Below are 27,009 nucleotides of genomic sequence, written 5' to 3'. Positions count from 1 at the left end.
TACGATGATTTTTACTTGCTCTGATGAAGAAGCTATTTCGCTTTACTTCAATGAGGTGAACACAAAGAGGTGAGTGAGATGAGTCAGTAGAGGGCCCCCAATCCGCAGTCCAATTCGGTACAGCGTTTATCCTTAGTCGGCACACCCCCAAAGTTGACCGGCGTACTTGAAGTAAGAGTAGGTAAGGTCATCTACGGCTTGCAATATATAGTAGAGTCCGCTCAAGACACAGCTTGCATTCAATCTAGATACATACTCTTCCCTCCTATACACAGTGCGATAGCTGAACTGCTCAAGCGACCTTTTTTTTTTCCCTTGAAACTTGACACGCTTGAGCATTCTTGGCTACTTGATACTATTGTCAAGGTCTGGGCCTATGCGGCGCTAACCTGCCAATACCGACGCTATCGGGAGCAATTCTCCCGATAGACCGCCAAGTCTCGCACCGGGTTAATGCTGCTTTGAATGTTCAATGACTCGTGAGCGTACACGTGCGGGGCTTCAGCATGCAGTTCGGGGATACGGTCGTAATGTAGACAGGATGATGGTTAGTCGAAAATATAACCGGTTCTAAGATGGAAGGCGAGTGAATAGTCTAGTCACAGAAGTAGAGGCGCCGGACTCGTATACCAAGGTGAGTCATGATGCAACAGAGTGTTTAAGATGCAATACCATAGGAGTCACATCTGGCATACAAAACATATTGAATAATAGTTTGTTTGGAAACGAGGCGTCAATTAGCACCTATCTAAAAGAAAAGGGGTATTTTAATGAAATATAGACATCTAGAAAGCTAGCTAGATGAACAGCGGATTACAAGCTGCGAGGACCTTTTATGGAACTGTATCAAGTTTGGTATCTGTAGACTGCATTTTCTAGCATGTCTTTACATCTTCTCAGAAGACTTATCTGATTGAGCCTCCCTCTCCCTAATGGCGTGTGCGTCATTGTAGAGAGGCGTGAAGGTGGCGTTCTTCTGGAAGAGAACCCATCTCTTGAACCACCAAGGAGCAACTTCGGTAACTTGGTGGTTGATGAACTTGCTGGTGGGGACAGCGAACACATAGTCGAGCTCCTCAAGCGTACGCTGCTTGGTCTCAGGAACGAGGAAGAAGATCATGAAGAAAGCCAGAACGTTGAAGCCAGCGTACAAACCGAAGGCACCAACGGTTCCCAGACGGCCTAGGATGAAGGGGAAGGTAATACCCAAGACCGCAGCCCAGCCCAGGCAGGTGGCGACAGCGAAGCCCATACCAACTTCTCGGTGGGAGAGTGGGAAAACTTCAGCTGAGTAGGTGAAAGGAACAGGTCCTTCACCAGGAGAGTAGAACGCGGCGAACAGGAAGACGAACAAAGCCACTAGGCCAAGTCGTGCCGGGTTATGCATGGGGATCAAGGTCGACAAACCAGCAGCCAATAGCGTCCATGTCATCTGAGGGAAGGTGAATAGGAGCAGTGATCGACGGCCGAAGGTGTCGATGGTCCAGAAGGCAGGGAAGGCAAAAAGCCAATTGACAGCGCCAAAGCCAAACGAGGCAAGCAGAGCCTGGAATTGGCTGAAACCAGCTTCTTGGAACACGGTTGACGAATAGAAGGCAATGATGTTGATACCACACAGCTGCTGAGCAATCATGACGGTGAAGGCAGCGTATGTGGCGCGGCGAACACGAGGGATGGTGAATAGCTGGCCAAAACGAGTGAGGTAGTTGCTGCCACTCGTGAGCTCGGTCTCAATCACGAGCTGAGCGTGGATAGAGTACATATCACGGGCAACTTGGATAGGATGATGGCGCAGAAGGTTGAGGGATGTCCAGGCCTGAGGGTAGCGGTTCTTCTTCATCAACCATCTAGGACTTTCAGGGCAGAAGAAGATGAGGAGAAGGAGGGGAACGGCGGGGATGAAAGGAGCGCCCAGCATCAGACGCCAGTTGTTAGGGCCAACGTTGTAGACAGCAAGGTTGATAGCTGTGCCGAGGAAGATACCGAAGGCAGTCCACATCTGCCAGGACATGACTAGAGCACCTCGAACGGCGGCCGGGGCGTTCTCAGCAGCAAAGATAGGGACTAGAATATGGTCAGTGAAGTTGGAGGACATGTTGGAAAGAGCAATACGAACCAGTCGCGGCCTTGAGACCCATACCGATACCCATGAGAAGACGGTTGGAGATCTGCTGAGCGTAGGTGTGGGAGAAAGCAGAACCGATGACAGGCCAGATACAGAAGTTCGCAGATAGGAAGATGGTGCCTCGGCGGCCAATCCAGTTGTTGAAGGGGTCGGAGAGCCAGCAGCCGATAGTGGCGCAGCCAATGTAAGGTCCAGCGTTGATGAGACCAACCAACTAATTGAGATATTAGTATACATGATACGTGAATAAGGTTGATAGTTGGTAGGCTTACAATCTCATCTCGTACACTCTTTGAATCAATTCCATAGTAGGCAGGGAAGAACAGTGTGGCACCGTTCGATCCAGTCTGGTCCCAACCTTGGACAGCTGCTCCGATAGAGCAGGTCATGATAGTCAGGTAAAGCTTCCAGGGCAATCGCCACTTGTGTAATGATTCAAATCGGAGGGCTTCTTTCTCTTCCTCATTCAAAGCATCTGGGCCGCTGATATCTTCAAAATCCTTCGGGTTTTGAGCAACTAAAGCACCCTTTCGAAAAATCTCAACGTGCTCCTCAAGGCCCTTCTCTTGCACGAAGGCCTCTACATCGCGCATAAGTTGCTCGTACGGGATGCCAGCCAAGGGGTTGATAATCCTATTGGCAAGTGGTGTTAGACCCAGTTCATGCTAAGGGTAGCAGGTATGAAGCGGAGGTGTCATGATAGCATAGATGTGTTGACTGCTGGTTAAAGATAACTTACTTAGCTTGCAGGTTGGACTTGAGGTCGACATGTTCGGTAACATCGAGCCCATGCTCCAGCTTCTCGTTAGGGACGCCCTTGGGCTCAATGCTACAGGTAGAGTCAGCCATTATGTTTCACTTTGCTTGATACAGAGAGACGTCATCTTAAGAACTTACCTGTCCTTCTCAATGTCGGACATCTTGGCGCTTGTGATGACTGCAGAAATAAGTAGAAGCGCTTTTGCAAACTCAAGATAGGACTCAAGACTGCACACTCGACGAAGCTAGCAAGGAGACAAACACAAGAAAAGGACCACAACGGGTTGCGCGGACCAGCCAGTCTTATATGATGGCCTTCGACAGTCCCCCAGCAACAAAGACGAAGATCCCCACCCTCTACTCGCAATAAGCAAGCCACCCCAGACCCCAACTTATCGCCCATCCCCATCCCATTCACCTCCAGAATCCACAGAGCCCACAATTCCTTCACCAGCATCTTGCAACTTTGAATGTTAGTTGGTGCCGCTAATCCCGCCAAGGTCCGGCCTGCATTCGTGTGTGGTGCAACACCAGGTACATTAAAAGCGTCGAGACTTCGGTTACTCGCTGGAGGCAATTACACTAGTGTAAATAACTCTACTGGGCCACTGATTTGGAGGCGAGATTCCGGTCATAGTAGTTCCAGATCGTGTGACCTTTGTTTGCTAGCTTCCCATCTCTGATCTGACCCGAACGATGGGATCGAAACACGGAGAAGGGAACAAATCATGATGTGCGTATATTGAAGCATACGCCTATGTAGATTTGATTATCGGGTTGCCTAGTTTCGCCCGCCGCTCGTACCAACTTACTTACCGAGGCAACTAGAAGTCTACCTAGGTATATAGTATATTGGTGCTGTACGGCTTGTTGGCAAACTAGCTAAAGGTTGGAGAGAAATGTCTTCATGAGCTAACGATCAAGTGGTTTTGCGGCTCTGTCCGCAAGAAATTCTCTTACTACGTCCTATCTTATTCTTCTACCTACTTTAGCCGCCTTTACGCTAGTGTGCCTTTCCACGGCTTTCCCCTGTCGTCAATGGCATTGAGAAGCCGCCGAGCTCTCCATCGTCTTCGGCACTGCATGGGCGGCTGAAAATTTGCGCCTCCCGTGCTGTATGTCAGCCATGGAAAGCCTTGGTTATCCGCGGCTGTTAGCTCGTATTCTCGGCCGTACGAGCCTCTCGCTACGCTGTGGAAAGGCGCACGTGATGGGTACAATCACCATTGTGGCAGCCCTGTGCCAGCATCGATGGCAAGGGATATGACGACAGTTGCGGGGAGTAAATACCTCGCTGAAAGATAGGAATTTACATCCTTCCAGAGTCCACGCGACCTGGAGAGATGGAAACTAAGAATTTTTGCCCTTCCCTTATCCTCGGCTACGCCGTGTCCCCAGGTCTTGGCCAAGTTGGCCTAGGAATTCCATTTCTGCACTCCCGGTAAATACAACCACTAGTGTCTAGCGTGCTGGCGTCGCCTTTGGCGCTGATCACAGTCGAGGGCCCGCCAAGCTGGAAATCCAACGACCGCCAAGTCAACGGCGTTCCATTATCACGTTAAGGCTTCAGTTGCAGTCTACACCCTCCCCATTCATTGCTGATCTGGTGGTTCTACTACCAATGTATCCAGAAAGACCAGCGCATAGGAATGCACAAACTAGTCTGCCCAGCCTGCCCAGCTCGCCTCCACACAGCGCGCGCGGGTTTCGGCGCTCTCTATCGAGGAAGGGGATTAGTAGCGTATCACATGACTCCGCTTTTTACAAGCCTTCATGCAAGACGACTGGACGATCTCTTCACAGTGCTTCATTAGAAACATCCTTCGTCGTCTCCACCTACCTAAGTACAGGGAGGCGCCCATTGCGTGAAGCGGTGAAATCTCGCGGTGGCAGGTTACATTCCAGATAGTATGTTGCTGTAATGGACTGCTGGATGCCTACGAAGTTTGTGTGGTCATTGCACCACGTTGTGTTCGTTCTACAGTCTTAGAGGTACATCTTATCGTTCTCGTCCCTGCAACCCCCGTTTGGTTTTGTTCACGCAGCCAATGAGCGACGGAAGTGCTGTCGGAAGACGATGCCATACTTCCCACCATCCTCACACATACAGCAGTTGTCCTGTACAGCTACACCACTTCAGGAATCTCATAAAGGAGTCGAGCATACAGACATTCGAGAAGGATTCTATCCGTGTCTATACCAGATCACATCCCTCTTGACGCCCATACTTAGTCGGCTCTTGTAATATTCGCTGCTCTTTTATCCGAGGGCCCAAACAGCAAAATAAAACTCCACTGACTAGCAATCTTTGACTATGAGCACCATGCCAAGACTGGATATTGATGCCGGTATTCCACTCGGTAGTGGCTGGATGAAGTATAGCGCAGTGCATGTAATCTGAGCCGACCCTAACTCGCTAACCCCATGGGTAAGCCACATGTCGTCAGCGACGCCCAGGTTTTGTGAGGGGGGTGTGCTAGGGTTCCCCTTATTGTTCCCCTCACAATCAGGTTTCCCCATGCGGAGACGACGACACTACTGAGTAGTATGCTCTACCCAGTAACAATAGTTGGGGTTCTCTAGTTTCCCCCCTTAGTCGATTTCAAATACCAACTAACTGTACTCTTGACATTCTAAGTAAACGACGTTAGTTAGCATATGGACGGCACAGTGTCGAGAAGTGTCTCTATCCCACAGTTCTAATAAGTATGCCCATTTTACCCCGGCGGTTAGATTTTGGAGCTGCCGCGTGGTTCTACACTAACCTCTTCTTCCACTAGGTACCGTCTTTCATGCTTCTCAGCGCTAAATGATGACCTACTGCACGCTAGGAGCATAGATTGTACGACAATAGCTAGTCTGGTCACGTTATCTGGGGGATTTCAGGCTTTTTCTATTCCTTCAAATGAACATCCGAGTATGCCTGACAGTTGCCGAATAGTGTATGAATAGCCAAATGAGTATATCTTACTACACAATGTGGGAACGCTATCTTCTGTAATATTCAGACTCCTTACCTAGTCAGTGGAACATTCGATCAATCATCAGACAAGCTTGTACCGTGTCCATACGATCGATGATGAGTAAAGGGCATAGTGCCTCTGTCTGTGTATAATGTTATCCACTATGATGGCTTGGCCTCTGCTTGGCGATTGCTACCATCTGTTCGTGGCGAGACCACTATCTTTTGCCAAACGGAACTCGCCATCTACGAAGTAAGCAGCACATCTAACATAGTCTAGGTATCTCATGCCAATAAGGCTGGACTCATCTCAGTGTTCCTTTACTCCTGCCTCACCTGTGAGGCGCCCTTTCAGATTGATGATTTGATCTGATAGACATTCAAGGTCAATATTATAAAATATGCCAATACCAGCAATCAGCAGTAGTTTTATGTTAGTTACTATAAGACAGATAAATACAAATAACTGGCAAGCCGTAGCCCATACTCTGCCCATACCCACCCCCTCCTGGGAGACTCATAGTGGTACGAGATCGACTCTGCCATGCGAGCTCACATATTAGTCTAGCGCTATGGTGTACAGATGACACATTCTAGACACACTAAGAATCAACTACAAAGACATCTCACTACTGATCGTCGTACGGATAGCCACATGGCGTTCAGCACTAGATATAGTAGAGGATAATCGCTCTAGATGGGTATTGGTGTGTCAGAGCGTGTGTACAGTAGGCGTTTGGATCGAGCCTCGCGAGCTATGATATTGCCATTTCCTAAGATCTGCTTTAGTTTATGTGTTCCCTTCTACAATGAGTTTAGCTGCTCATCTCTGTCCATTCAATCATCATTGTAATCCTAGGCAGAAGCCCAGGTTACCGATCCTATGCATACACACTGCATGTATTATGTAGTGTACAGTTACATTAGCATATACACTGCACAGTATATGTAGACCAAGACCATTAGTCTTGTGCAAACTGTTTGCGAGAATTTTTCTCGGGACCGGGGCGACTACAGTAGCTTCCGGTCTAAGCACCACCCAGCTAGTTGGGCTCGACCACAGTAGAAGGTCTAATGGTTCGAGAAGCATGTGTGTTGGAATAGGTGTTCCTAGATGTGATCAACAGAGGGCATATGAGGGGAGACAATAACTTTAGAAGCCTGTTGTCTTCTATTAATAACTGTATACCACTGTGCAGATCAAAAATATACAAAATATACCTAGCAGTTAGTCCCAACGATTCTAGCTCTCAGAATCTGTCGATCAAGTGAGGCACTCAATAAGCATTCCGGGCCGTACGATTGAGGATATACCGCCTCAGACAGCTATTGCCAGTCTAGTCCAGCGCAAAACGTACGATTACTGCGTGGAAACATGCTACTACAGCAACAGCTCTTTGACGTTTCTTCCTAAACTCACGATAAATGACGGGCCGATTCCAATACAGCACGCATGAAAAGGCGAACAAAATTTTACGATACCTAGTTTCTTCCAGCTAGAGCACCTTTGAAACACCAGAGATATTGCTCGCATATACTACTCTCTAAGTATTGCCATGAGTCCGTTCACACTATACGTAAAACAACCTAAACAAGTGGTCGAGCTATCGCAACACTATCAGCTCTGCCGTTACCCTTAAAGCAGAAGATGTTATTAAGCTGTTAGCCCGGGTTGGATGTACCCTCCAAAACCCCTCGACATCTTATAGACAGACACTATTAGGGATTAGGGGCATTTTATCAAAAGTCGGCAGATGCAGCGGTTGCTCGGACCAAACGGCACCACCCTGAAAGTCCTCGAACTCTTAACGAACACCTATTCTTATCCAAGCCAAGACCGTGTCCGCGATTTTTCTCATAAGAGACTCAAAAATGTACGCCAGTAAGAAGCTTTTCCTTTTAAGACAACCGCATGAACTTAATCTCGCGATCCTGGGGCTAGCAACCAAGGGACTCTTGTGTGTAGCTCCAGCTTAGGCATGAAGGCTTGATCCACGTTCGTGCAACAATTATCGTACAGTACTACTACGGTTGTAGACCTCAAATTGACAAAGTCCAAATACGTAAAATATGCCGTAGAGAACACTATCGGCAATTTTCACGCGATATAATTACCCTATTAAGACGACTATGGTAACATGCAAGGCCAAGAAAGACGCTGAGCTCAAACATGAGGGTTGCAACCGATACCATCCAAATCTAGAGAATCGCACCTCGACCCAACGATAAATACCCCGTTCAAAGTGTGCATCGTTACCACTTGGGCCTGAGGCAACCAAAAATCGTTGGACAGTTGGAGAGCGGCCAGTACTCTACTACTATCCTTCGGCGTAACAGAGGAACTTCAGTACAACACGCCAACCCGGGAAATTGTGAACCGACGAAGGTAATAGTAAGAATTGTGTAACTATTAAGTAATTGTTAAATTAACATATCCTAATAGACTCTTCTGATCGACTATATTAGCAACCCTTTCAATTTAAATTTAGTCGTGTCCAGGGTCTTTAATAGTGCAAGTAATAAGATATTAATGGGCCTTGGACATGTTGGGAAACTGAGCGCGAGAATGCGCAGACAGTACCGTACGTATGAAGGACGAGCAGATGTTTTAGTTGTTCGGTCGTCCTGTTCGATGTTCTGGGGAAGTGAAATGCCATCAGCTGTCACTGAAAGACGGTCCGAGGATGAGGAGTGGTGACCAAGCGACCCGTTGCGCCCCGTCGTGGAACTGGTCGTCCTGACGACAGTGACGCCTTACCAGCATCCTCATTGCACTACGTCTCACAGATTGAGAGGTCTGGAACTATGGGGTTTTTATTATCATTGTTGTTGCATGAAGACTTCAAAGTTTTCATGCCTAGGCTACGGCTATATCCAGCGAGTCACTCTGTCTGCAGCCTTGAATTCACGACATTGATCCCTCCAAGAACTGTGTGGATGAAGAGTTGTAGGATCCAGGTTTTGCATGTAAGTATCAAAAGCTGATCTCTGAAAACTGACAGAAGTTCAATCAATTCGTGTAATACGACAGTTCCGTAGGTCGGTATTATTTAGTAGCTTTATGAGACACCACTCGATGAAAAGAAGAATCTCGCCCTGTTATTTGAGTATCTCATCTGTGACATACTCTTGCAGGAAATGATCGCTGTGAGAGACATTCGCATTACATAAATCCCGACATCGCATTTATTATATATGGTATACTATGGTTGGCTTGTCCGACTTCAAAACCGGGTTCCAGCGCCCGTGACTGTGTAGCGACCCCGCATGTCCGAGTTTCATGTCAATTAATTGTGTTCGAATCGAGCCAACCAAAAGACCAGATGCGACGCTCTGTAAAGCTCCTGAAAGCTCACTTTCGGCTGCTGACATATACGAACCGAAATGTGCATGCGTATGCGTGTCGTCATAGGAGGTCATGCGGGTCGCAAGAGTTTGAAACATCATTCATTTTCGTTTTTACGAAATAACTACCGCAGATAAATCTTGCATTGGAAGCTATGGCGGTCTGAAATTGGTTGTCGTATGAGACGACTATCTCACGCCTCGAAACGACCGCGACAATGAAGCTATTACTGTACTGGTCGGTGTTATCGCTATGGTTGGGTGCTCACGGTCTGCCTGGATGGCCTCAGGGCGGAACAATTGTGGTGGGAAGTGCTGTGCAATTCGATCGTGACTCCTGGGAAGCAAACCTCGCTCATCCGAATGCCACGGGGAACAATTCAATCGCCGGATTCGACCTCTCGAGACCGTGGCCGAGCACACAAGTTGATGGCTGGCACTTGGCAATCAATGTCACAAGCGACATGTAAGGAGCCACTTCGTTTTGAAAGAATGAGCACGACAAAGGCAGCCGAGAGGATGCTCGGAGACATATAGCTTATCGTCATATTAACATCACTCGTCTCCATAGTCCAGACTCTCAAACGATGAACCCATCCAACGCGACAGGGAGAACATTCACCGGAACTAGCATCTTCCTGCAAGCGCCCGAGAACTTGCGAACTGCATTTTCCAACCAAACCGCGATCGACGAAACGACGTGGAAGATATGCGTCGTCGTGATCCCGAATGCGCCCCAGGAGAATGTGACCGTGGCAGACGACGGGACCTGCACCATCTTATCGTCGCAATGCGTCGCCGACCTTCAGCAGGGCTACGTAGATAAGTTCTCGCGTAACCAAGACTGCTACGGGACGCCACCGCCTACGCCATCGAGCTGCGGCGACGCGATCAACACGGGGAACTTCAACGTCCAGCGTTCGTGAAAATAACTGCACATCCCATTCCCCTTACCCATTTATTTATTTCATTCATCCATCTAAGATGAGCCCAAGTTCCCCGTCTTCACTAACAACTTCCCCGTCTCGTAGAATTACCCCTCGCTTCGATCGGCGGGAAAGAGATCTTCGTGACCGCCTCGGAATCACACGACCTCGGCGACGATGCGGCGGCATGGGACGATGCCGTGACGAAGAGCTGGCCCGTCCTGACAATCTGGGGATGGAATGCGCGCGCCAATGCGTCTGACGATGCGTCGCCTACCGTGCGACTGTCGTGCATTAGCGCCAGGGATGTCCAGCCCGGGAGCAGGGTGCCGGGGATGCCGTCTTCGATTGGAGCGAGAGCTTGCGGTTCGGCCGCGGCTGCGCTTGTCATTGCTTGTATCGCGGCGTATGCTTTGTTATGAGAGATTTGGGGTTGAATTATCGTACCTTTGGGGGGAGACAGCGAAGTAGGTCTTGAGATGTTCCTGATGAAGAACGTTCGGTGGATAGCCTGCGAACTTGTGTTGTCGACTTCGGCATATGAGGCGGACTTGAGCTCTGAGACAGGGACAAGGGTATAACTGCGAATCGGGGACATTTCTAAAAACCATGTTCAGATTAACGTAATTTGGTAATCGTAAAAGTTCAAAAGAACAATAGGGATCTTCAAGAGCTTAAACGTGATGAATAGGTAGCTTCGCGTCAGCTTGAACGGGCTTAATGTCAAGTAGCAGGTATGTTGGCGGCTAGGAAGAGTCTTTCTCCTCCAGCTTACAATCGATTTGAAGACAGTTTCGATCAAATTCAATTATGATTTTGACACCGATAAATCTGACCTTGTACATCCTGTCTTGGGTGAATTCCTTAGGATTTAGCTTCGCCCTCCGCCCCCAAACGACGCACCTGTACAGACACTCAGCTTGACGTCGCAGGCTGTAATCTAACTTAGATGCTTACCAATTGAAGCAGTCTAAACACTAATCGTATCCAAGCGACTACGCGCGGAAAGATAAATATGAAAGATAAGGGCTACATCACATCTTACTCTCTTCCACTCAACCCATTCATTTCACCTAGTGTTCTTAACTTGCATTTGCGAAGGTTTCACAGCTTCGCGATATGTCGGGGAGTAGTAGTCTGGAAGCAGTCGACCTGGTTAAGTAATAGCTTGTCCTTGTCTGTGATCTTCCACGCAGTCTCGATATCCTGCTCGAGCCTTCGTAGCGATGGTAGATGTCGGTATTCGTACATTGCTTTGACTCTCTTCCGCACAAGGTCGCGTAGTTCACTATCTGTCGTCTCGCAAGCTGCTATCCACAACGGCCACGGCTGAGCCGCGACGAGCGGGGAAGAAACGTCGACCTGGCAGAGATGGCGGAGGCATGTTTTCGCGCGGATAGTATTTGTCGGGTGTGGAGAGGGCAGTTCATGCCATACTTGATACAAGTAGATAAAGGCGGCTTCTGTGTAGGCGTGTATGGTATGGCCCTCATCTTCTTCACAGATGGTAAGTCTATCGATAGCCCAAAGGGTACACTCTATGTCTTCTCCCTTGCCGTATAGGAGATACCCGCCTAGACGGGACATACTGCTGATCCGGCCGACAGTCTCCCACAGAACTCTAAGTGCCCGTATGGGTTTCATCTGCTCCCGGTAAGGGGCATCAGGACCTAGACTCATGACTGGAGGAGTCCTATCGAAAGCAGATACCATGGAGTCGTGGTAACTGCAACAGCCCAGAAGAAATCTGCTGGCGTCACTGTCCCAGAAGTTCGGCCCGGCTCGCTCCACGATGCCTTTGGCACCTCCAAGGTGGATAGCTCCGGGGCTGGGCGAGAAGAGCCGGTCTGTGATATGCAATATCATGTTGATGGCAAGAGAAACAGAGGGCCTCGCTACGTCCCCCGTGTCAACGATTTGACGGAATAAGGAGATAGCTTTGATCTGATGCTGGGTGGCTATAGTCAGCAGAGAAGGGTCATCCTTCAAGACGCTAAGGTGGAATGCAGCCATGCTGCATATTGATGAGCGGAGCGACAATGAGTCGGGGATCATGGGAGTAATGTAAGCATTGAACGGATTCTGCGCGCTCGGGGCAAGGGTAATGAGTGAGGCCAAGTTGGTTTTCCAGTGGTGTAGCAGATATGCCTCTTGAAGTGGGATGCCGCTGCTCATGGCCCGCGGCGAGACTGAGGAAGCTGGGTGCCGCTGCGACTGTCGTCTCGCCAGAGCCTTTGATGCATATTTTTGTCGACGTGTTTGGGATAGTTCTTTCGAATCCTGGGCAATCTGTTCTGGAGTCATCGGGGCTTTCCATATAGGTCTGACGCCGTATTCACAATGTTTGCCTAACCGTACGCATCGGCCGCAGAAAGGTTTCTGCTCTTCACACTTATGCCCGTCGTCCCTACATGTCCAACAACCTGTTTTTGTTCGGGTGAACCGCTTTGGCGGAGGTGTATGAGTATGCATCTGCGATGGATATGTCGAATTCTACCAATTTAATGTGCAGGGCTAGCTCCTCAAATGCCGGTGGACTTGCACAGGCGCGGGCTACGGTAGGATGGTTAAGTTTGGCAAGTGAAAAGCTCCAAGAGAAACGTCCATGATATAAATAGCCCCAGCTTCCTAGATATCAAACAGAACTTGATTACGAATTACCAGTGAACGAGGCTCAACAAGCTACATTCTAAGGTAGTGAGTGACCATGCTGTGATTATGTTACGACTGCGACTCTGCGTTATGGGGTCAGAGCAGATTGCCACTCTAAAGTTTCAATCGAGGCTCCCACTACGACGTTTAATAGGCCGTTTATGAGGCTAGATCGTAGTGATGCGATGTTTGGCATGAACTTCACGAAGCGGGGTTAATCAAAGGGGCCAAACTCATAGCACGAACCGTGGTATTGTTTCTATTCCTGACGACAAAACACTGTAGAGTTCGAGTTGTGCATCACCTGGAAGATCAACTCCTGTCATCCATGTCGAGAGATGCTTATCAACGCGGCGCCGGATGCCATGGTGTGAAGCCAGAGTTGAGACGAAACTGCTGTGACCAATAGGACATGCGCGTGGACAAATTAATTAGAAAATAAGTAAGAAATGTGTCAGCACTGGGAATCCTTCAAAAAGTGAGGCTCAATTCGGCAATTGGGCAAGTTGGAAGGCATCTGTAGTGTTACTGTAACTCTCAGGCAATGATGAAATCTATTATGATCCCTCTGTGTCAGGTTGCTGACATAGGTACTGTACACTATGTATATATAGGTAGTCACAGTGCTGGGGCTCTAGGCCAATCTTCCCATCTACAACCTCAATACAATCACAATGGCAATGGCCATACCTTGACACATACCAACGTGATTCATTGGTCGGTCGAATCATCGGCCGACTGAAATCTATCTCCGACGGCAATCGTCGGAACAGTCCAGATGTACTAAAAAATACCATGTAGTTAGTCTAAGTTAAGAGACTAAGATGGTCTCTAAGATACAGTTTGACCATCGGAAAGCGGCTGTGGCCGGCCTTCCCCAGATATTTCTTCATCTGTCCAAGGTGAGAATGAATACCACATGCCATTGATGAACATAGATGGACATTGATGAACGGTCTCGGCCAGCGAATGAATGCCGCTAATCTACACTAAGGTATTGTAGTTGGAGATGCCCGATCCACCATAAAGACATAAGTAAATGCAAAAGAATCGTTCCATTATCTATCTGTTCACCAGGGTTTTGCCTATCTGAATAGACAGACGTATCTACAACTATAAAAGTATACCCTATTTTCCATCGGTATACCTTAATCAAACTCTTCTCTCCAAAAGTAAAGACCTGCTTCATTTCGCAAATTCATAAGGACCTTGGCAAGCACTGCCAATGCAAATGTAAACCTGAACTGTGTTGTTGACTGATTTGCCACTCATAAAGAGTATTCCGAGGGCCATTTACTTTGCTCTCCCCTCCACGCTCAAAGCCACGCTCTTGGAGCCCCGCCTCGAGAAAAACCACAATCTGCCCCTCCAACAGCAAAAAGGGAAACGACACCAGGGAAACACACAACACACAAAACCAAAATGAGTCTGCTAGAGGAGCCCGCAATGGACCTCCCAGTCATCGACCTGGACATCTTCCTCTCGTCGCCCGACTCGGCCGCCGCGCAAGAGGAGTGCGCGAAAGCGGCCCGCGCCCTCATCTCCTACGGCGCGCTCGTGCTGCACGACAGCCGCGTGGCCGAGCCCGACAACGTCGCCTTCCTCGATCTCCTGGAAGACTACTTCGCGCAGCCCGAGGACGTGCTGCGCGGCGACGAGCGGCCTGCGCTCGGATACCAGGTCGGCGTCACGCTCGAGAACACCGAGAAGCCCAAGTGCGCTGTCGACGAGCCCTGTCTCGACGTCATTCGTCGCCTTGCGCCTGAGGAGCGGCCGCTTGATATCAGTGGGCATGCGCCGGATCCGAGTACGTGGTTCTCACTCATCTTAAAAGAAGGGGGTTTTTTGTTGTTGTGAATACCAGTAGTTAGAGGAAACTGATGATGTATAGAATGCCGCTTCTTCTGGCGCATGGGAGAGCCCGCGCCGTACAAGACGCAATTCCCGGGCTTGAACGCCGAGAACATTGTCCCTGCTGCCGAGGGCATCCGCGAGCGCTGGACGCCTGTCATGACGCAGTGGGGTGAGAGCATGAAGAGCGCGTAAGTGTACTTGGATGAAACTGCGCGATCACACAGAGTACAAGATAAGACAAGTGCAACTAACTGCTTCCTTTCTTTTTTTATAAAACAGTGTTTCCGGACTCGCGCAAATGGCGGCTGTGGGCATGGGTTTGCCTGCCGAGACATTCAGCGATGCAGCAAGATATGGGTGAGTTGAGCTCCGGCATCTTCGTCATGTCTTACCCACGCAACATCGGTTACCTTTGTAATTCGCCAGCAACATTTTCTCATCCTCACCTTCACCATCATTCTATTTATATTTCTACACTTCTCATCAAGTTCCCTCACTTACTTACTTACTTTCTTAACTAACACCACCCCCCAAACAGCCCCCACCTCCTCGCCCCCACAGCCTCAGACCTGCACAAATACGGGCAGAAAGACACCATCCTCGCAGGCTTCCACACGGACCTGAACTTCCTCACGATCCACGGCCGCAGCCGGTATCCAGGCCTGCACATCTGGGCGCGCAACACAGGCCGTCGGATCCCCGTGAAGATCCCCGCGGGCAACCATCTCCTCGTGCAAGCGGGCAAACAGCTCGAGCACGTCACGGGGGGACTGGTAAAAGCTGGTTTCCACGAGGTTGTGGTCAACGACGCTACGATCGCGACGATCAATAAGAGGAAAGAGGAATTCCCGGATAGACCGCTCGTCAGGATTAGTAGTACCTTTTTTTACCATCTTGCGAGCGATTTCGATTTGGTTCCTATCCCGCAACTCGTCGAGCGCGCGAGGATTGTAAGAGAGGAGCAGAGTAAGCTTGGGCGTGATGAGGGTGATGTTGTGGAGTATAGGGGGATGAAAGTTGGGGAGCAGGTTCAAGAGTACGTCATCCTTTACCCAATTATTGTTTTTTTTTAAAGGTTTATTTTCTTTTCTCCCTTCTACTCCCCCCTCCCTGCCTCCCTTTCATGTCGTTCTTAGTTGTTCCCTTATGGTATGCGAAGATACTAACTATACTCGCAGTGAATTAAAGCATATCGCGTTAATGGCATGAGTATCACCGCACGTCCGTCAAACCTCATAAGGCAAGGCGAGGCGACGTCAATCAGAAGACAATTCTACAAAGTGGACTATGGAAGAACTTGTCTGTCGTGGCAGCTGAGCTGCGAGGTAACTAAATTCGTTGAACTTAGATATATATATATAACTTCCGATGTTGGCCCATCTACTCTGTTAAAGATAGATATATCATATATGTCTAGCGTCATGGGAAGGGGGGAATCACAGATCAGTAGTTCCGAAACTGTATAATGCAGGCAGTGCAATGTTCTTCAGCCAAAGCATAGCTACAAACGTGGTAGACATCTACTGAGATAGAAAAGCAGTCAACTAATCATCAAGCCGATTTTGCTAATTGATGTATACAATAATTTTTCTAAATCTGGCTGGCTCGGTGACAGGGTTCATAAGGTCACATACGAAACCAAGGTTGATTAAGCATAACAAACGTTCATACTAAAAATGTATTACTTTTAGAGGGGATAGTAGAAAGGAACCAGTCCATAATAGAATCCCCGAGGCGTGTGCCACGCTCACGTCACGAGTGAGCTTTCATTCATTTCTAAAGTGCACCGACGCCACCGAATAAACCTTGATGATGGTGTCTCAACCACGAATAATTAACCCTTCGAAGCAACCTTTGCCAAAAATACACCAGACCGCCAAATTTTGTTCGCTCGAAACTCCCGATCTTTACTCCGTAGGTGTTTATATATGCACCCACGGTAACATTACTTTTTTCATATAACCCATGCCTTGAAATATTGTCGTCAGTTTTACATGATCAAGTGTGATATGAAACATCTCGTTTTGCCGGGATGGGCGGCGGCGGCTTCTTCGACCGGCTCGGTGGTGGTGGCGGAGGCGCCTTTTTGGCCGTTGTCGGAGCAGGGGTGGGACGAAGAGCAGTATTGCTTGTGGTTCGACTCAAGCTCCCGTAGCTAGTAGCAGGACTATCGCTGCGGTCATAATCGGGACTGCCGCTGCTCGTTGCTGTATCATAATCATCGCCAAAGCAATCGGGACTGAGGTTCTGGGTGGTTTGGATTCTGCTGACAGGGCGCAAATTGCTGCGTAGACTGCCAACATTGGGAGGCATAGTCTGGGTCGGGCGTACAGATATTTCAGGAACAGGAGGTTGTGGTGGCTCGCGGTACGTCACAGAACGGTTAATGGTGGGACGTACTACTTCATGTGTCGCACTGCCCCCTGATGCGGACCGGTTCGATCGAATGGGCATTCGCACTGCTTCGGGAGTCGGCTCGCGATTGTAGATGTCCTGTCGACCCGCCCACTGTTCAGCCCGATCGTCGACTTCGGAGTGGGATCGAATCACATCTCCTCTCTGTCGATTTGTCGGGCGTCGAACACTACCAAAATCCGAAGCGCGGGAGCCTGCCGGCGATTGTGTCTGGCTTCCCATCCAATCCTGCTTGACCCTTCGAAGTTCCTCGGCACAACGTTCGTAGTAGTCGAGCTCGCTATCTAGAAAGTTGCCTAGGTCCCGGACGGAGTCTGCTTCTGCTTCCTTGATGTCCATCATGCGGCGGTATACGTCCTCGGACGACTCTTCATATTTCGCTTTCGACGTTCGGAGCTCGTCCTCTAGTCGGAAGTCTTCACGTTTCGCTTTCTGTATCTTGGTGGCACAGGATTCGTATGTCAGGCGACGATTCTCGAGCTTCTTGCGGGCAGACTGTTTGTGAAGATGTTAGCGTGGGGTAGAGGAAGAGTCGAGATGAAGAGACCAACCTGATACTCCTTCATCATTGCCAGCGACCGCTCTAGCCCTTCCAGCCAGTATGATGTGGCGTGAGAAACATAGGTCTCTTGAAGACCAGCAATTCGTTCGTTTGCTCGTCCCATTGCTATCGTGCTATTAGTGGACGTGCTTGGATAATAATTCTCCTTCGTCACAGAGAAACATACCTATCAAGTTGTTGCCATATTCGGAATCAGGCTCGAATTCCTCACCATGGGCAATCATGGTCCGGCCGAGGTAGCTAACAGGTAGACCCTTCTCCTTGTCCTCGAAGGTCTCGCCTCGACGTGAGAGTGACTTTATGTATACGTTCATCGACTTCTGGAGACGGTCCATGCCTGTCCAAAGAGGTAGGTGTTAGCAATTGCGCAATTGGAGGCTCGGCTAGTGGTGGTAGTATAGAAGATTGAACATACCATCATACCGCAAGCTCATCTCGGTCTCTAACATTTTGAAGTCATCGGAGTGTGTGATCTTGGCCTCGTGGCCCATCTTCTCGCCAGCCCATTGAAAGGCGCGGTCTATCTTCTTTGTGAACACCATCTTGAGTGCAGGTCTGCTGTGCTGTACTGTATCGGTGCTTGGTCTATTGCATCAGTTGGAGCGAGATCGACCGTCCAGATGCGTGAGGATGAATGACAGAGTTCGTTAAAGAGAGAAAGGAACGGGAGAGACACAAGAACGAGAGACAGAACGCAGAACAGAAAACAAAAAGGCTGGTATCGGATTGTTCGAGGTTGGGTGCGAGGGGAGGATGTATATTCGATACTCGAGAGCTACCGTGAGCGAGCTTGAATTGTCGAATTGTCTTGTCCTGTGTCGGGGTGGCGTAGTGGAGACGTGGGCCCCCTGGTCGGCTGTTCAGAAGCCCCTGTCAATCTCGAGATAGCGCAGTTATAGTGGTTTTATAGTGGTCCTTGAAGCACAGCTAGTGTCTGAAGCGGCGTGGCATCTAGATTAGGTGGTCTCGGTGGTGTCCAGGCGCCCGAGGTGCTGCCAGAAGAGGGTCCTCTAGGGTCCTCTAGGGGGTCGATAGTGGTGGTCGATAGGCTACGAGCTGCAGCTAGGTAGTTGGTGAGCTTGCAGCGTGCAGGGTGCTGTGCGTGTGGCATGCAGGTACCTACGCTAAAAGACCAAGCGCGGAGATCGGAGGGTTCTCAAAGTGTGGAGGGTCTCGAGTACAGGATTTGAGGCTCGTTCTCGGCCAGTCCTTCTTCTTGATCCTTCTTCTTGATTAGCGTGATATGTAGAGTGTGGAGAGGTGGGCATCGATGGTAAAGAGAGGAATACTATGTAGACGAAGAGGGAAGAGAAACGAGAATAGAAGAAGGGTTGGAAACCCCCACGCACGCAAGACACGGCGAGAAGGGCGGCATATATATCACTTGACAGTAGGTAGGGTACGTGTAACGCAATGCCACCAACAAAAGTCGGCACTGGAATCTAGGAGTGGCAATATATTGTTGACGGGACGATCGTGCGGAGAAGGGGTCATCATGCAAGAGGAGGCACACATGTCCACTTACCGTGATAAGGGTTTATTTAGTAAGGGATAGGATAGGTAGATCAATATGGCAGCAATATGAGAGGATACGAGGGGGGGCAGGTATATTCTCCCCGGGTATATCAAAGGAAGATCTGGCTAATGATGTAATGATACAAATGACCGATTGATCAGATGGCGTCGACTTGGACTTGGGCTTTGCTCTCAGAACTCGGGGTCGTTAGGTAGAAGGGAAATGAATGAAGGGGAACAATAAAGAGAAAAGAAGGGAGAGGGAGAGAGCATGTGTGTGTGTGTGTGATGATCGGGGATCTCCTAGGTTATTATCCCACGGCAATACCTAAGATCATCTAAACTTTATCTATAGCTTAAATTCTATCTATCTGGCTATGTAGTTGAAGTTAATGCCTAGGTACATGGTAGATATTAGTGCTGGCGTGTGCAAGGGGAGGAGAGCGGTTAAACTTCGACTTAATTACCTTGATGAAAGTTACTGGAAGATACTCGTCGGTACTTTTGACGATGCGCAATTGCGCACAGTTGGGTATGCACTGGATGTGTTTATGGACAGCTTTCTTTGTATTTCCACGTACCGTGGACTTATTGTCATCTGCCTAATCTGGCCTGAAACAGACAACCTTGGAGATGACGATTGGCTGCGAAGAAAACCGAGTACGAACATGGTATGATTGCTACAAAAAAAAAAAAAAAAAAAAAAAAAATATGCGTGGATTAGAGTATATCCCGCCAAAAAAGTTTAATTTTATTTCACGTGGAATGGAGAATTATTGGCCTTATTTGAGAGTCCATGAACCTGGTGGACATTTCTGTCATTCTATCAAGCATCTCTCTGTTGATTTTCTGGATTCAAAACTTGTGGAAAGTGAGAATATACAACTATTGTAGCTCCTGGGCTCTGTGCAAGTGTCAGTCAGTATCGTCAACCCCCCACCGTTGCGGAACTCTCCGTCTCTTACTACCATATATATTCCCAAGGACGAAAGACCCGTTTTACAAGCGCGTATCGGTAACCTGTGGCCCAATGAATAACTCTTATTTTTGTTGAGGCTTCTGACACCGCGGGAAGACGGGGAAAGATGGGGAAAACGCCCTTGGGTCCAGGTTAAGCTTGAACTGCGCCTCAATTGATGCGTTTCGTCTCTCTCCATTCGCCCCATATCCATTCGACGATCCAGGGGTTCGGTTCCGTCCAACGCCTGGAAAACGCCTCAGCGAACACGAAGCCTTGCCTGTCGAGCCCGTCCAGAATGGCGAGTGTTAACTGGAATAGGTAGGTTATGCAGGTGTTTGTTCATTCACCTACACCAAGCAGCCTCGTATACGTATCATCCATCTTCGTTGGAGCGATCTTCGCAAGTCGAATGAACAGTAAGACAGCGTCATGATATAGAGCCACGAGGAAATACAGGGAGCTCAACTATGCACTCGGCCCAAATCTTGCAGCATCGCATAAGGACGGTCTTTTCGAGTTCCCTTTCTTGCTTTTTTCTCAGTCACATCCCGTCACTGATGCGAAACAATGCGTGTGCTTTGCAGGCCGTTGAAACCTTTCCGACCATTCACGACATGTTGTGATCAGGCGTGCCCAGCATTGGCAATAAGCCCTCATCATCTACATACCCGTGTCGAAGATTGTAAGTCAACAACTGCCTACAATACCTAAGTAGGTAGTGCGATGTGTAATCTTACACCACTGTCGCCACTATCAAGATCGCGTGTCTGTCGTGCGCTCGACAATGGTATGACCGACTCTGACCGACTTACTTAAATTTGGGCATCCTTCGGAGCTTTCATTGGACAATAAATACCAGGAATTGCAAGCATTTGCGTCGCTTCGTGTAGACATCGCACAGCTGCCAGTCAATCAAGACTACTGCGCCCCCAGCGTAACGCCCTGTCGGGAATGATGCTTATCGTGTGCCAAGTAACGGGCATATAGGCTGATATGCAGTGTAAGATGTTTACGCGCCGTGCTGGAAATGACGAAGAGGCTGTGAGATAGGCAACTAATGAGGTAGGTAATGTAAGCCGCTAAATGTGAATATCCTCTCATAGGGCAATTCGCACATAAAACTGCCGCTCTAAGCCGTTTCATCTTCTTTCTCTCTTCGCCAATTATCGGCAGCCAGGTACTACTGGCCAGTACTGGCCGAGTGGCTGTCGGGCCATGTCTCATCGATGATGCTGCTGTACACATAATAGGTGCACTTGATCAGTCTGAAGCACCGATGTGAAGCACCGATAGCATGCACAATAACCAACAACTCTTTCGTCACCAAGAATGCGCCCGGCACTCTGTTTCGATAATAGCTCGTACGTGGCGTTTCGTTGCGCCGATCGAAATGCTTGGCTAGGTTCAAGGGAGAGACCGGTTCTGACCGGTATTCGCACAAGCTGTTGAGACGAGATGTTGTTGGTGCTCCTCAACGCCGCCCTCGCCACAAATGATTCTGTTCTCCGGTCGCAGGATGCACAAGTGCAGGCGAGCCAATTGCTATACCCTCATCCTAAGGCCTGCTAAGATATCTGTGATTCGTGCAAGATAAGACAGATGTTAGTTAGTCTGCTTGCATCCCATCCTAGGCTAAGACCTTGGTTCTAGAGTTAGTGTCTCAATCAATCAATGTTCTTCATCCCGAATGTCAAGACAATCAGACTTTCTAGAACACAACAGCCCAGCCGACGGCGAACCCCGGGATTCCAATTGACAGAACTCAGCTGTACATGTACCTATGTATGTAGGCATGTACATGTACGCGAGAGCACCAACGAACTGCTCTACTTACCATCTTTCGTTTCCTTCATGGTCTCCTCCCCACGTGGTCCCCATTATTAGGAAAAGCACCAGAGCCGCCAAGCCTGGGCATTGTCGATGCTCCTGTCTTTTCTAGTTAGGCATGATCCTTACAGACATCGTGATAGGCTCGACGAGGGATGAGCAGATGAGCTACCAGGTTCGCGGTGCCCTTGACATGGTCGGCCCACTACTATCTACAGATTACATCTGCTGGGAACAGAAACAATCGAATCAAAGGTAGCATGTGCCTGTATGTGCCAAGAGTGCGGCGTCGGCGTTGCGATGCCGATATGTAGGTATTTAAATGTTATTTCCAGCGTGCGCGTCAGCTCTCTTGTTTTGCTGCTTCGACGAGGTTTCGCAGCCAGGGCGAGAAGCTAGACAATACACGTTCGGAGATTGATCGCCTGGTTCAAGACAGGTCAATTGGCGCTACGACGTCAACGGGAGGGTCAAATAGGTCAAATCAATTGCCCATCATGGTCCGCGCGACATTGCCGCTCTTGTCGCTTGCCGTAGCCGGCCTCAGCCTCGCTGAGGACTCGCTGTACAGCAAGCGGGCAAACAAGCGCTTCATCGACGACGGTGGTAACTACAATATCTCGTTCTACCACATCAACGATGTCCACGCCCACTTGGACCAGTTCTCGTCCTCCGGCACGGACTGCACGAGCCCTGAGAAGGGCTGTTACGGAGGCTATGCGCGGGTCAAGACTGTCCTCGACGAGACCCGGCCGGATCACCCTGATAGCTTGGTACTTAATGTTGGCGACGAGTTTCAGGGCACGCTGTTCTTCAGCTTCTACGGCGGCGAGAAGATCGCCGACACTCTCAACCAGGTGGGTGAACGACGACCAATGCGGACTCAGCAGCACCCTTAGAGGCTCAGGATAATTGCTTACGGAGGTTTTAGATCGGGTTCGATGCTATGACACTCGGTAACCACGAATGGGACCGCGGTGACGACTACTTGGGCGATTTTCTCAATAATCTGACATTCCCCATCGTCTCGGCAAACATCGTCTCAGATAACAAGAAGTTGAACTGTGAGCAACCCGTCACGAGAGAGGGAGAGAAACTTTACTAAATCATGACATCCCAGCTACAATCAAGCCCTACCACATCTTCGAAAAGTACGGGCTGGCCATCATCGGCGCAACCACGGAGACAGTTTCCAGCATCAGCAATCCCGGCCCAGGCACGCAGTTCACGGACGTCGTGGCCGCCGTCCAGGCCGCCGTCGACGAGATCCGCAGCACCACCAACATCACGCGCATCGCGGCCATCACGCACATCGGCTACGAAGAAGATAAGCGTCTCGCGCAGGAGATCTCGGGTCTGCAGCTCATCATGGGCGGACACTCGCACACGCTTCTCGGCGACGCCGAGGACGCCAAGGGACCTTACCCGACTATCGAGACGAACAAGGATGGTGATGAGGTCTTTATCGTCACGGCGTATCGCTGGGGAGAGTACCTTGGGTACATCGATGTTACGTTCGACGAGGAGGGCAAGATCCTTGCGTACCATGGTGCCCCCATGCATTTGACCAATACCACGAAGCTGGATGAGGAGCTTCAGGTACGTCCCTCTTTTTGTTCCTTATTTTCCTTTTCTCCGTAGACTAACTCCCAAGTTACGCAGGCCAAAATCAAGGAGTGGAGGGGTCCGTTCGAGAAGTTCGCGGCCGAGGAGATTGGGGAGTCTAACATCGTCCTCGACCAGACCACGTGCCAGGATAAGGAGTGCACGCTAGGCGATCTGATCAGCGAGTAAGTTCGAAGTCCCTCCTACCCAATCCCTATTAGCAAACCTCCTAATAAGCAATCAATACTGATGCAAGTCCCAGCGCCATGCTCCAATACCGTCTCGACAGCGGCAGCTCCGCCGTCTTCGCCTTCGCCAACGCCGGCGGTATCCGCGCCAGCATCGACCAAGGGCCCATCACGCGCGGCGAGGTCCTCACCTCCTTCCCCTTCAGCAACGCCGTAGTCGAGATCGAATTCACAGGCGCCCAGCTCTGGAGCACTTTCGAGGGCATCGTGAGCGCCGTGAACCAAGAGAACGGCGAGCCCGTGACGAGCTTCGTGCAGGTTAGCAAGGGCATCAAGATCGGTTATAACCCCGACAACGAAGTCGGCGACCGACTTGTCAGCCTCGAGATTGGCGGCGAGGATGTCGATATGGAGGCTGACTACACCGTTGTTACGATTGACTTTTTGGCCGGCGGTGGCGATAATTTCATCGAGCCGATTGAGGATCTTGTTGTTCTGGATACTCTCGACGAGGTCCTTGTGGAGTATATCAAGGCGAAAAGTCCCATTGATTTCGAACTTGACGGGCGTATTGCCGTGGTTGATGGTGCTGGTGGTAGTGGAAGTGGGAGCGGTGGTAATGGCTCTACACCTACGGGTGCCACTCCATCGCCGACAGTCATGCCTGGTGCTGCTGGGACTGTGGGTGTTGTCTCGGGCGTCGTCCTTCTTGTTTGGACTGCCCTGTTGGCTGTTGTCGTCATGTACTAGTAGATTACTATCTGTGTCGAAGAGGGGCTTTCACGAGCCCTGATACACGTAAGCAATAGTCATGCTCTTTCGCAATCGCTAAGAGTTGGAGGCATGTTGTAATATAAAATAGAAGTTCTTGTGCATTATAGAGTCATAATCATAATTAGATGTAATGACTTGAAAAGAAATAGAGACTATCCGTTCTAGTCCCGTTTCCCCTTCTCTTTTCCTTAAGTGTCACTATGAAAACGCTCGAATTGGTGTAAGACGAATGAGAAAAAGGAAAAAAAGAAAACAAAAGGGGAAAAAAAATATCGTCCGTCTATGATTCGTGGAAGCATTGCCAGTAACTAGGTAGGTAGCCGAAAGCTGACGTTAATGTGGTTTTCATTCTGACCTTAAGATGCTGCCTTCGACTCTATAGTCAATCAGGCCAGTTGACAATACGTCAGTGGGTTGACGGCAACCGTACCTAACTATGCGCAAACTATATCAGCATATTGCAATAGCTCCGAATCCGTAACGAAGTGTTCCAAACAATCTAGGTCGATTGGCATCTCTACTTCCAGTGCAAGCTCGTCTGCGGCCACCCCATCAGTTGCTGACGGTACGGCCCTAATGGTCCCAGGGAGGCCGGGCCGGTACACATTTCGGACAGCACAAGGTGCGCCAAAGCCAAAGTCGGCGGTATAGTGTGATGCATGTCTCATATCCGTTAATGCCATATCAAAGCGTTGTAGGGTCTTTGCAGCCAAGCCAGCTGATGTCTTATCCTTCAAAGTCGCCACCCGGCTGATAAGATCCAGGACCTTCGCTTCAGTCACCCCGCTGTGGGCTGCACGGACGAGAGAACTCAGGCGCGGTAGACTGCCGGCTGCTACGGCATCAGTCACCAGGATCGGCTCTGTCAAGACGCCTATTGTAGCGTTTCCTTGGAAAAGGGGGCTAAGTGGCGGATTGAACCTGGACCGAAGATCAACTGTTTGTGCAAGAATAGTGGTCTCGTCGTGGGCAGGCTTGTATACTTTGAGCCTAGCTGCTGTGACGCATTTCCAGATGAGAGCACAGATCGCGTCATACGTCGACGTCTTATCATGTTCTGAAGATGCTGCTTGTTTGATTCTTCGTATCCCGTCCTTGTGAAAGTGAATGACTACAGGCTGCATACTCTTCGCCTGGACGCTCAAATTAGGCGTCGAGGGACGTGTTGACAACGAATCGACTCTGTTCTCTGTCGAGGTACGCTTGCCCATCAAACGGCCGCGATCAGACTCGTCATGAAGCGAGGTTCTCAGGGGGATTTTCTTCTTGTGAGCCAAGTGCATGGCATTGCTCGCCCACTGGTCGATGAACGCGCACATGGCAGCACCGTCGACGCCAACGTGATGAAACCCATATGTCAAAATTACGCCACCCTCGATCCAAGTCGCTTGAAACTTAGCTAACGGTCGATTTTCTAGAGTAGCCTTCATTCGCGGAATCCCGGGAGGGTAATTGCTCTTGCCCTTCAGTGTTTCGTGCAGCTTGAGGTCATTGGGAGGAAACCCGGCATTTTTCAACTTGGCAAGAGAGCTAAATCCGCTGACGGGCATTGAATGGTGCACTATAAATGGAATTGCAGCTACCTTGGTTCGAATCAACTTGAGCTCTCCATGTTCCTTTCTGAAAACGGCGTTCAACATGCGATAGTGGTCGAGTGTAGCAGACAAACTAGTTAACATTCTTCCAAGGAACACCGACCGCATGGATGGCTTCTCAATTGGGTATACCAGCATTGTCTTTAGGAAAACTGGAGGCATTGTGTAATCAAGATCCGAGAGCTGCCATGACTCCTGCAATGGGTCTTTTTGCCAACTTTGAGATCGTACGACGTATAAGTCGTAATCAGTGGAAGGCTTGTGTAGAGTAGCTTCATTAGTGCCAAAATGGCGTTTCAACGTGGAAAGGGACGCATGGAGGGGGAAAAGCGAGGCCCGCGAGCGTGATGTTAGAATGCCGGCTATGCGCCTTGTATTTTGTCCGAGGATTTGTGATGCATTCGTCATGAAGCGCATCGACGGCCTGATCACGGATACCATCTTCAAGTACTGACTATGAGATGAGAACACGCAATCGTTACACGTTCGTTAGCAACTAGGTATGCCAACAAGGACTTTGGGGCCTTTTGGTCTCAAACCACCCGACAAGGGTGTTTGTTAGATGGCTGGTTTGTGCATAACACCAAACCGCAGGGGTCACGAATGAACCCCCCTCACGTAGTAGCCCCACTGTTAGTACTATACTGAGAACTGTATATAAACCTTAACAATATGCCCTTTGCAATACCTAAACGGAAAGACATCAGAAAAATACTATTTTCTAGCATTATTTAAGTAAATTATATCTTTCACTACAGTTGAGTTTTAAAAGAATATTGGTTTAAACGTTGGTTTGAAGGTCACGCTATAATCAATTTCGAAAGTAATGTGGCGGCTATGTCGAGTTTACCATGGTGTACGCGGCTCAAACCAGGCTGTAGCCATATGCTACAGCATAACCAGTTAGGTTAGGGCCTCAAAAAGAAACCGGAATAACGAAGGTG

The 27,009-nt window shown here is 49.4% G+C and overlaps 7 protein-coding genes across 7 annotated transcripts; 3 read left to right on the top strand and 4 right to left on the bottom strand.

Annotated features, from left to right (window-relative positions):
* Positions 1-670: 670 nt before the first annotated feature.
* Positions 671-3,271, bottom strand: F5B22DRAFT_104367 (sugar transporter-domain-containing protein). The gene is made up of 5 exons (XM_047968696.1): positions 3,023-3,271; positions 2,865-2,954; positions 2,398-2,758; positions 2,117-2,339; positions 671-2,064 (listed from the first exon to the last, which is right to left on the bottom strand). Exons 1-5 carry the CDS (start codon positions 3,043-3,045, stop codon positions 887-889), a joined length of 1,875 nt encoding a protein of 624 aa, XP_047831537.1. The 5' UTR covers positions 3,046-3,271; the 3' UTR covers positions 671-886.
* Positions 3,272-9,120: 5,849 nt separating this feature from the next.
* F5B22DRAFT_104527 (uncharacterized protein) lies at positions 9,121-10,983 on the top strand. The gene is made up of 3 exons (XM_047968697.1): positions 9,121-9,657; positions 9,763-10,109; positions 10,223-10,983. The coding sequence occupies exons 1-3, from the start codon at positions 9,410-9,412 to the stop codon at positions 10,537-10,539; spliced, it is 912 nt and encodes a 303-aa protein (XP_047831536.1). The 5' UTR covers positions 9,121-9,409; the 3' UTR covers positions 10,540-10,983.
* Positions 10,565-13,328, bottom strand: F5B22DRAFT_602895 (fungal-specific transcription factor domain-containing protein). The gene has a single exon (XM_047974705.1). It carries the CDS (start codon positions 12,587-12,589, stop codon positions 11,222-11,224), a length of 1,368 nt encoding a protein of 455 aa, XP_047831535.1. The 5' UTR covers positions 12,590-13,328; the 3' UTR covers positions 10,565-11,221.
* A 431-nt stretch (positions 13,329-13,759) lies between these two features.
* Positions 13,760-15,824, top strand: F5B22DRAFT_602892 (uncharacterized protein). Its single transcript, XM_047974704.1, has 4 exons — positions 13,760-14,576; positions 14,661-14,811; positions 14,903-14,980; positions 15,162-15,824. Exons 1-4 carry the CDS (start codon positions 14,192-14,194, stop codon positions 15,694-15,696), a joined length of 1,149 nt encoding a protein of 382 aa, XP_047831534.1. The 5' UTR covers positions 13,760-14,191; the 3' UTR covers positions 15,697-15,824.
* A 391-nt stretch (positions 15,825-16,215) lies between these two features.
* Positions 16,216-18,475, bottom strand: F5B22DRAFT_104339 (BAR-domain-containing protein). Its single transcript, XM_047968695.1, has 4 exons — positions 18,016-18,475; positions 17,767-17,937; positions 17,590-17,705; positions 16,216-17,533 (listed from the first exon to the last, which is right to left on the bottom strand). The coding sequence occupies exons 1-4, from the start codon at positions 18,140-18,142 to the stop codon at positions 16,622-16,624; spliced, it is 1,326 nt and encodes a 441-aa protein (XP_047831533.1). The 5' UTR covers positions 18,143-18,475; the 3' UTR covers positions 16,216-16,621.
* Positions 18,476-22,400: 3,925 nt separating this feature from the next.
* F5B22DRAFT_645606 (Metallo-dependent phosphatase) lies at positions 22,401-24,446 on the top strand (the record flags this gene model as incomplete). The annotated part of the gene is made up of 5 exons (XM_047978608.1): positions 22,401-22,760; positions 22,835-22,967; positions 23,024-23,502; positions 23,566-23,693; positions 23,771-24,446. 5 exons carry the CDS (start codon positions 22,401-22,403, stop codon positions 24,444-24,446), a joined length of 1,776 nt encoding a protein of 591 aa, XP_047831532.1.
* A 229-nt stretch (positions 24,447-24,675) lies between these two features.
* On the bottom strand, positions 24,676-26,627 carry F5B22DRAFT_104173 (transferase family-domain-containing protein). Its single transcript, XM_047968694.1, has one exon. It carries the CDS (start codon positions 26,504-26,506, stop codon positions 24,905-24,907), a length of 1,602 nt encoding a protein of 533 aa, XP_047831531.1. The 5' UTR covers positions 26,507-26,627; the 3' UTR covers positions 24,676-24,904.
* Positions 26,628-27,009: the final 382 nt, after the last annotated feature.

Source organism: Xylaria bambusicola, assembly GCF_022495145.1.
Source record: "Xylaria bambusicola strain CBS 139988 unplaced genomic scaffold F5B22scaffold_16, whole genome shotgun sequence".
NCBI classification, from domain to species: Eukaryota; Fungi; Ascomycota; class Sordariomycetes; order Xylariales; family Xylariaceae; genus Xylaria; species Xylaria bambusicola.
The sequence above is the reverse complement of the archived record's forward strand: the minus strand, read 5'-3'. Positions and strand labels throughout refer to the sequence as shown.